The sequence below is a fragment of the Podarcis erhardii genome (genome assembly GCF_964252035.2).
Source record: "Podarcis erhardii genome assembly, chromosome: W".
NCBI classification, from domain to species: domain Eukaryota; kingdom Metazoa; phylum Chordata; class Lepidosauria; order Squamata; family Lacertidae; genus Podarcis; species Podarcis erhardii.
The window spans coordinates 12647363-12657121 of NC_138506.1; the positions used below are offsets into that span (position 1 = coordinate 12647363).

Sequence of the window (9759 nt, forward strand, 5' to 3'; positions counted from 1 at the left end):
TTGAGTGCGCACTTCCAGAAAACTTTGGAGATCCAAGATTCAAGAGTGGAAATTTACAAGGATATCCCCAAACATCTGCTTGAACTTAGAGCTAATTACGGAGACTTAGTGGCACTGCTGAGAAGCAATAAAGTTGTCTTTAGATGGGAATTCCCCCAGGGGGTATCTTTTTCATACAAAGGGAAAAAAGTTAAAATAAGATCAGTTGAAGACAAGGAAAAAATTTTGAGTGACCATGGAGGAGACCTTCAAAAAGAGGTTGAGGAAGAATTGAGAGCCTTAAGTTCTGGAGTATTGGGCTCAATACTACCACCTTTGGGATCTGACCAACCAGGGAAAGCGATACCACCGTCAAAGGAGGAAGAACTTTTGGGAGCAGTAGGAGGGAAATAGAAGAACAGCATCATGTCTCTGCAACTATTAAGTTGGAATATTTGTGGTCTAAATTCCCTGGAGAAGAGGAGGAAAGTTTTTCATTTATTAAAAAAGGAACAATTGGACCTAATTTGCCTACAGGAAACACATGTGATTAGGCTTCATAGGAAAGTTTTGATTAATAAAAGATTAGGCCAGGAGTTTATTGCATCGGATAAGGTCAAAAAGAGAGGAGTGGTCATTTATGCAAAGGAAAGCCTATTACCAAAATTTATTTTTAAAGATGAACAAGGAAGAATCTTGGCAATTGAAATTCAAACTCAAGGAGAAAAATTTCTGATTCTAGGAATTTATGCACCAAATGAGGGGAAATCGGAGTTTTACAAGAAATTGCATGAGGCAATGTTGGACTACATGGACTATAATAACATCATTATGATGGGAGATATGAATGGAGTGGTATCCACGAACATGGACAAGGCACAGAAACAGACTGTAACAAAAGAGGGCAGACAACCAAAAACTTTTTTCGAACTGACTGACAATATGGACTTAATTGACATATGGAGAACCAAAAACCCCTTGGAAAGAGAAGGAACATTCTTTTCTGAAGCCAAATTGACATGGACTAGAATTGACCAGATATGGATAACTAGAGCACTGGCACCTAAGATAAAAAAGGTGGAAATCTGCCCAAGAACTTGCTCCGACCATAATGCTGTAAAGATGGAAATGAAACTAACACCAACCGGTTCTTTTAGATGGAAGATGAATGACACCTTATTACGAGACCAAGAGATTATCAAGAAGGCCCAAAAGACACTGAGAGACTATTTCGAAGTAAATTTGAGAACTATGGTGGAAAAAAGAGTAATCTGGGACGCAAGTAAAGCGGTCATGAGAGGGTTTTTAATTCAACAGAATGCTATAAAAAAGAGGACTCAAAATGAAAAAAAGGATAAAATTTTGGAAAAAATAAAAGAAGGGGAGAAGAAATTAAGGTCGAAACCCAATTCTAAGGAGATCTTGAGGGAAATTAAACTATACCAAGTACAATATATGAAATTGATAAATCAAGAAGTAGAATGGAAAATAAAACAGATGAGGCAAAATACATTTGAATCGGCAAATAAATGTGGGAAACTGCTAGCTTGGCAGCTGAAAAAAAGACAGAAGTTAAACACTATTACAAACCTCGAGATAGAAGGGAAAAACATTCAGAATCCTGCGGAGATTAGAAGGTGTTTCCAGAGATACTTTAAACAACTTTACACACAAGGGCCACAGAAAGAGACTGATATAGACCAATTCTTAAGATCCAACGGATTTCAAAAAATATCTCAAGAAAAAAAGATAATTTCGAATTGTACAATTACGGAACAGGAGATTGAAGGTGCCATTCAGAACATGCAGTTGGGCAAGTCTCCAGGGCCGGACGGGCTAACCTCCAAGTATTATAAAACTTTGAAAGACTATTTAATTCAACCATTAAAGGAGGTTTGTAACGAAATCATGGAGGGGAAGAAGGCGCCAGAGTCGTGGAAAGAAGCCTTTATTACACTTATACCGAAATCTGAGTCTGAAAAGACACAACTTAAGAACTACCGCCCCATATCCCTTCTAAATGTGGATTACAAAATTTTTGCTGATATTTTAGCTAACAGACTAAAAAAAGTATTAGCAGAAGAGATTCATAAGGACCAGGCAGGCTTTCTCCCAGGTAGACACTTGTCTGATAATACAAGGAATATAATTGATATTTTGGAAATATTACAAGTGAATATCAACACAAAAGCTGCCTTAATTTTTATTGATGCGGAGAAGGCCTTTGATAATATTTCTTGGAACTTTATGAAGAAAAATCTTAAGGGAATGGGGGTGGGACAAGGGTTTGAAAATGGTATAAGTGCAATTTATTCAGAACAAAAAGCTAAACTGATTGTTAATAATGTGGTGACTGAAGAATTTAAGATAGAAAAAGGAACACGACAGGGTTGCCCTATCTCTCCATTACTATTTATTTCGGTCCTGGAGGTGCTGCTGAATATGATTAGAAGGGACCGTTTGATTAAAGGAATTCAGGTCGGAGCCAAAGAATATAAATTGAAGGCTTTTGCAGATGACCTAGTTTTGACACTACAGGAGCCAGAATCTAGTATGAAAAGGGTATTAGAACTGATTCAAGAATTTGGTCAGGTGGCTGGATTTAAATTGAACAAGTTAAAAACGAAGGTTTTAGAGAAAAATTTAACACAGACTGAAAAAGAAAGGTTTCAGAATGAGACTGGTCTGACTTTAGTTAAGAAAGTGAAATATCTGGGGATTAATATGACAGCTAAAAATTTGAATTTATTTAAAGACAACTATGAGAAATGTTGGTCAGAAGTTAAAAAAGATTTAGAAATATGGTCCAAACTGAAGCTTTCCTTGTTGGGTCGAATTGCAGTTATAAAGATGAATGTATTGCCAAAAATGTTATTTTTGTTTCAAACTTTGCAAGATGGATTGTTTCAAGAAGTGGCAGAGAGACATCTCTAAATTTGTCTGGCAGGGCAAAAAGCCCAGAATAAAATTTAAAATATTAACTGATGTGAAGGAAAGAGGGGGGTTTGCCCTGCCAGACTTTAAACTTTACTATGAATCAGCAGCTTTCTGCTGGTTGAAAGACTGGCTGCTTCTTGAGAACACTGACATCTTGGATTTGGAAGGTTTTAATAATGCTTTTGGATGGCATGCATATTTGTGGGACGACAAGGTTAAAGCACACAAAGCTTTCAAACACCATATTGTCAGGAAAGCATTATTTAATGTCTGGATAAGGTACAAAGATTTACTGGAAAGCAAGACCCCAAGGTGGTTGTCACCCATGGAGGCAAAGGCTCTGAAAAGACTCAATATGGAGGCCAAATGGCCGAAATATTGGGAGATATTAGAACAAGAAGGAGATAAATTGAAATTGCAGAGCTTTGAGAAACTAAAAGATAAAGTGTGAGATTGGCTTCATTACTATCAAATAAGAGAGGCCTATTGAGGCATCTAATCATAAGCCTGCATTTTTTATCAAAGCTTATATTTTTGATCAGGGCCTGTATCTTAAAAAGCTTAAAGATTTTCAAATGTTTATGCCAGGCAGAAGACCAGTTGCCTAAGAACCTTGGCAATGTTTATCCTCCTGGACAAGGGGGGCCCCTGATTTATAGCAGAAAACAATTCTCAAAGTCGTAAAAAGGGAATTACAGGCTGAGAGCGAGGACACTGACCTTGCATGTTACAGAATATAAAAAAGGCTGAGAAAACAAAATTAAGAGTTGATAAATAGTAAAATAAAACCATGTGCCTCCCATTAAAACTTGAGCCATATTTTCCTAAGGTTGAAAGGTCAAGAGCAGTGAAAAAGGCAACTGGCTTGGCTGGAGAATATAGGTTTCTTCCTATCTTATTTTGAGGCTGGAAACTGTTCCTTCCTTTTTTACTTTGAGAAGGTTTATTCTTCTAAAAGGTTATTTATGATAATGTATGAAATATATTGGCTTAAATGTAATTATGCAAAGGATTTAAGAAATGATGGATTCTTATTTCATATAGTTGTAAGAGTTGTAACTATCCTGAAATTAAGTCAGCCATCAGCCCAGCCCCCCTGCCAAGCAGGAAACATCATTAGAGCACACATATGGTTGTCAGGCCTTTGTTTAAAGACCTCCAAAAGAAGGAGATCTTTCAATGATGATGTGAACTCAAGATCCTTGACATCTGTCTAAGATAAAAAGTTAAGATTAACCATCTGTTTTGGAAGGCAATAGGGCAAGGAGGGCAAGAGGTGAGCTGGTAATTAAGGTTCCTTGTTGAGACACATGTAAGATATATGACTACTTATTTGTCATTTATAGATAGAAGAATATATAGCTTTTTGTTTCCCATAAAAGGCAAAGGAAATGGGTGTATCTTTTGTGATTGGTTCTAGCAAACAGCCAATAGGAATTTCAACCAGGCTGATTTGACAGAGGCAGCCACAGGAGGAGCAAGGGGGCTGGATTAAGGAAATATAAGTGCTGGCCAGAATGGCAGGAGGCCAGGCCAGAGCTTGGTAACCATATACCACTGTGCCTCATATTTATTTGTCCGACAAATAAATTATTATTTTAATTTCTCTATTGCTGCGTTGAATATTTCATTCCAGCTAAGCGTTAACCACAAGCAGGGTGCTACACTATAATATGGACAAAAAATTGGGCTTCCAGGTGGAAAAATCGAAATTGGAAACAGAATTGTTAGAACCTAAAACTAAGATTCTTTCAAGAATGTATAACTTGCTGTTGAAATGGAATACTCAGGATGAAACAGTTAAATCAGCTATGATTAAATGGGCACAGGACATTGGTCATAACATTATGTTTGCTGACTGGGAAAAGTTGTGTACCACCGGTATGAAGTTTACAGCATGCAATGCCTTAAGAGAGAATATTATGAAAATGATTTATAGGTGGTACATGACCCCAGTCAAGCTTGCTAAAATTTATCATTTGCCTGATAACAAATGCTGGAAATGTAAAGAAACTGAGGGTACATTCTTTCACCTTTGGTGGACGTGCCCGAAGATTAAGGCTTTCTGGGAGATGATATATAATGAACTGAAAAAGGTATTTAAATATACCTTCCCTAAGAAACCAGAGGCCTTTCTCTTGGGCATAGTCAGCCAATTGGTGTTAAAGAAAGATAGAACGTTTTTTATGTATGCGACAACAGCAGCAAGAATACTCATCGCAAAGTACTGGAAGACACAAGATTTGCCCACCTTGGAAGAATGGCAGATGCAAGTAATAGGCTACATGGAATTGGCAGAAATGACTGGCAGAATCCGAGACCTGGGAGAAGAAGCAGTGGAAGAGGCCTGGAAGAAGTTTAAGAACTATCTGCAGAAATACTGCAAAGTGTACGAATGTTAAAATGATGTTGGATATAAAAATAATATGGTATTAGGGATACAGTGTTAAGAAGTATGCAAAAACGTAATAGACAAAGGGCGAAAGATTAAAGTTATATTATGTCAAAAGTAAATAATATGTTAAAGGTGTTTAAACATAAGGAGGAAAGATCGGAGACATAATAGAAGTGATTTTAACAATTAGAAATTAGTTTTGAAAGAGGGTAAGGATTTGCTGTACTTGATTGGACAAAGAGGAACACAAAAAAGGGAGGCGTGAGGAAGTCAGGAAAGAAAGTTATGTAAACATGAACTTAAAAATTGGAGCTTTTATTTCTAATTTTTTCTTCTTTTTTGATCCATATCTGTGATTGTTTTTGCTGTTTTGTGCTTCTCTGATGTTTTTTCCTTTTCTGTTAAAATAAATAAATATATTTAAAAAAAAACAACAGGAGCTGCTCATTGCCGTGGCACCCACCATTTTGCCTCGCTGGAAGTCTCCATATGATGTGTCTTGTGCCATTGAACCAATCACGCAACGCTCATTCCCTAGTAATAAATCTACAACACTTAAAATATAAATCTGAGGACCTTATATGAAATCCGGGGACATTCCGGGGACGGATTTTGTCGGGGACAGATTTGTAAATCCAAGGACTGTCCCCGGGAGACGGGGACATCTGGTAATCATTCCATAATAGGGCTTCTCCTGCCTTTGCCAGTATGTCAGCCTTCTCAGCCTCCGTAAAGAGGGCATTCAGAAGCACTTGTACGTCTGGCCATATGGGATTGTGAGTGGAGAAGATGGCGCAATCTGGATGAGTCCCTCTGTCTTGCTCTTTGGTCACTGTGACCGAGCACCATTTTGGGCCGATCAGGATCCATGGGGAAGGGGATCAACCCAGAAGTTGTGGAGGGAACGGGAAGAGAAGCTTGGTCAAGAGACTGGCTCATGTCAGAAGGAGGCCTGAATGCATCCTTGGCCAAGCCCAGCCCAGGGCAGGAAGGCAGCATTGCCCAGTGGGAAGGCATTTGGAGGCAAATCACCAGCAAGGAGCAGGAAATCCCCTCCCATTCCATCAAGAAGACTGAAGAATCTCTAGTCGGCATTCAGGTGAGTTCAGCATCCCAGGTCTCTGGGGTGTTCCTGTCCATTACAAACCTGACTCGAGGCTCCATCAACTGAGCCCATACACTCCTTGCATACATGAAAGGGGCACAGAAAGGATGGGAGGTGGCCTTTTCCTGGAGCCTTGGGCTGCTCCTGCCACCGTCTTACCTGCAACAATTCACTCGCTGGCTGCTGACCCTTTTCCTCCATCTCCTGGATGATCCTCTCGAGAGAGGAGAGTTTCCTGGAGAGTCTGGCCAGCTGCTAGTCCCTTCTCCCTGCAATCTCCTTCTCCACCTCTTCCAAATGATTCAGCAGACACTTTTCTTCTTCCAGGAACTGGTGCTGTTGTCTGAACTTCTCCACAGTCTTCAGCCTCTCCAGTTCTGAGGAGGTCTGAGTGAGGAAGATGGTCAGCCTTCAAAACATCAGCAAGAGAATTATGATTTGAATTGAACTGCTTCCACCCTCTCAGCTCACAAGTCCTCAGGCTTCTCCTTGACTGCTTTTCACATAATAAACAACAATGGGAAATAAACTCCATTTAGCTGCATTCAAAGGTGAACTTACCTAATTCGCAATTCTTGGAAAAAATATGGAGACCGAAACAGCAATCTTTTGAAATTCACACCTCTGAATTTTTCAAGGTTGACCCAGCCAGGTAATGTTCACAAAAAAATGTATTTATGAGGGTAAAGCACGTATCAAAATATTTATACGAGAAGGTAACCACCCTAGCATTTGATTCATTTTCAGAATAAATAAATAAATAACAAACTGATATGGAAAAAGGAGAAATGGGGAGAAGTTGAAATGGGCAGATTTCCCCATCCCTCCTCAGTCCTGACTTGCTTCTTGAAGTGCTTGTTCCCTCACTAGTAACAATAGTGACACTTACAAGGAGGTCTTTGCTTTCCTTGTCCAGATCTGCTTGATAGGCCATAATTTCCCCTCTCTCTTTACTCAGAATCTCCAGGCAGCGACAGATCTCTCCCTGACAAGAAAAGGGAAAACTCAGCTTTGATTGAGACACAAAGAGAGGAGATGAATATTCTACTGGCTTCTTGGGTCCAGTGGCCTTGCTATAATAGCAAAGTAATTTACTGGAGGAAATAAAAGTACAGAGGTTTTCAACCTTTTTGGGTCCACGGCTCCCTGGACCAACTCCCTTCTTTCTGCGGCACCCCTGTGGGGCTCAGGAGACCAGTTAGGTCCCCCCTTGCTTGCCAAGCTTGCCTCCCCTCACCCTTTCTCGAACACGCTCCCTTGCAGAGTGCTCTCTCAGCCTCCTCTCCTCTCCCCTCTCCTTAGGAGTCCTCCTCTTGGTCTATGAGCTGCCCCCGCTGCCCCCCAGGGCCCTGGGACTTGCCTGTCCATTCCCAACAGCAAGGGCCCCTCGCCAGTTTGCTTGCTTACTCTGAGGTCGCCTCAGCTCCTGGCAGCCCACACCCCCTGGCCAGCCCCAGAGGCACCATTCTCTGGGGGAGAACATCTGGGCAAGCCTTGGGGAGGCAGAGATGGCAACCGAGGAGGGAGGGAAGGAGAGAGGGACAGAGGCCAGTGTCTCCCGTGGCACCCCTGACCATCATTCAAGGCACCCCAGCTGCCACAGCACACTGCTTGAAAACCACAGCAGAACTTGGATGGGAATGTTTTCTAGTCCAACTAACTGGTCTGGAGAAGAGTAAAGGCAGCCATGCTTGCTCTTTTGTCTTTTCCAAGGAGACTTCCAGCCTGACTTCTCATCTTGAGGCCCCAGGGAGAAGTGGGAAGAGGAGGAGGAGGAGGAAGTATCCCCAGAATAAGTGTGCTCCCCACCAGTAGGTGCGCTGAGCTCTGGCGCTGCTCTCAAAGCCTCTCTGCTGGCTCCGTGTCGCAGACGACACTCAGCACACCAACATTTTCCTCCACAGCAGTCCGGAAGTCTCTGACTTCTCATCTTGAGGCCCCAGGGAGAAGTGGAAAGAGGAGGAGGAAGCATCCCCAGAATAAGTGTGCTCCCCACCAGTAGGTGCTTCCACCCCCCACTCCTAAATCTGCTTCCAACAGATACTTGGGGGGGGGGCATCCTGCACCACCTGGTCAATTCCTGGTGTTAGGAGAATTAGAAGGTCTAAGATATAAACACATACATAAATACCATAAGTAGTTATTATCACAAAAGAATATCCAGGTAAACCCATGAACAGCCAGGTAAACCCATCAACAGGTTTCCTGCCAGACAGGATTCTGCTGTAGACTGCCCCTTCTCTGACGTATGTATGATGTATTGGGGGCTGGTCTTGGGCAACACCCCTTCTGTGATGTGTATATGATGTATGGAGGGGTGGTCTTGGGCTCCAGGGTGGGCAATTTCAAATGTCTATAAAAGGACTTGCCATGCATGGTTCGGGGTCTCCTTCTCCCTCTTGCGTGTGTGTGTGTGAGAGAGAGAGAGACCCTGTTGCAACAGTTAATAAAGATCTGGCTTACTAGCTGCTTTGCTTCTCAATATTCTCTGGTTGGCCTCTGTTATTTTCACCTACCGATAGAGAACCTACAAAAGGGCTCTATATGGGCTCTTAGGTACCCCATAAGGGAAAAGGAGCAGTTTTTTTCCTTATAACACTGGCATGTTAGTCCCCACCCCCTTGCAGCTGATCCCTTGCTGCTATCTGCTTTGCAGGGTATTGAGGAGGCATCCTGCTGGCCAAAGGAGACATGTACTTAGTTGTGTATGTGCAATTTACATTTGTAGTACCATGCCTACTTTGGATCTGAGAATTAAAAAGATAACCTCTCAAGAAGAATACACAGCTGTTTCTCCCCCTCAAGATCCAGGGATCTCCTACCTCGTATTCCTCGAAAGCCTCTTCCAGAGGAATCACCTTGTGGTGTTTGTGCTTCTTGGATCTGTCCCAAACCACACAGATGGGGGCTTCATCCTCCTTGCAAAAGAGTTTCAGGGGCTCCTGGTGCTTCTCACAGACTCCTCCTTTCCCTCCTTTCCCTCTTGAAGACTGAGATTCTTGGCTATTTCTACAAAGGTAGCCAATTGCCGATTGCGGACGAGGCTCCTTCTCTGGACTCCAACTTGGCATTGAGGACAAGAAGCCAGCCTCCTTTTTGCCCCGCTGCACTGGATCAGGCAGGACCGGCAGAAGTTATGCCCACACTCTGGGATGGTCACTGTGTCGTAAAGAGAGTCAGGGTCAGTGAAATATACTCAGAGTCGAGAGTGGATTTCATGTTCTTTATTCAGCTCATAGTGGTAAGGAGGAATGAAAGTTTCCCCAAAGTATCTGCTTTATATACATTATTTACACAATGGGCTGCACGTGATTGGCTAATTCCGGAATTCTCCTGTAGGCCA

At 41.9% G+C, this 9759-nt stretch overlaps 1 protein-coding gene across 1 annotated transcript; it reads right to left on the reverse strand.

The window, feature by feature from the left end:
- Positions 1 to 6671: 6671 nt before the first annotated feature.
- Positions 6672 to 9487, reverse strand: LOC309333164 (zinc finger protein RFP-like; the record flags this gene model as incomplete). Its single annotated transcript, XM_081846564.1, has 3 exons — positions 6672 to 6803; positions 7306 to 7401; positions 9239 to 9487. 3 exons carry the CDS (start codon positions 9485 to 9487, stop codon positions 6672 to 6674), a joined length of 477 nt encoding a protein of 158 aa, XP_081702690.1.
- Between the last annotated feature and the right edge of the window lie 272 nt (positions 9488 to 9759).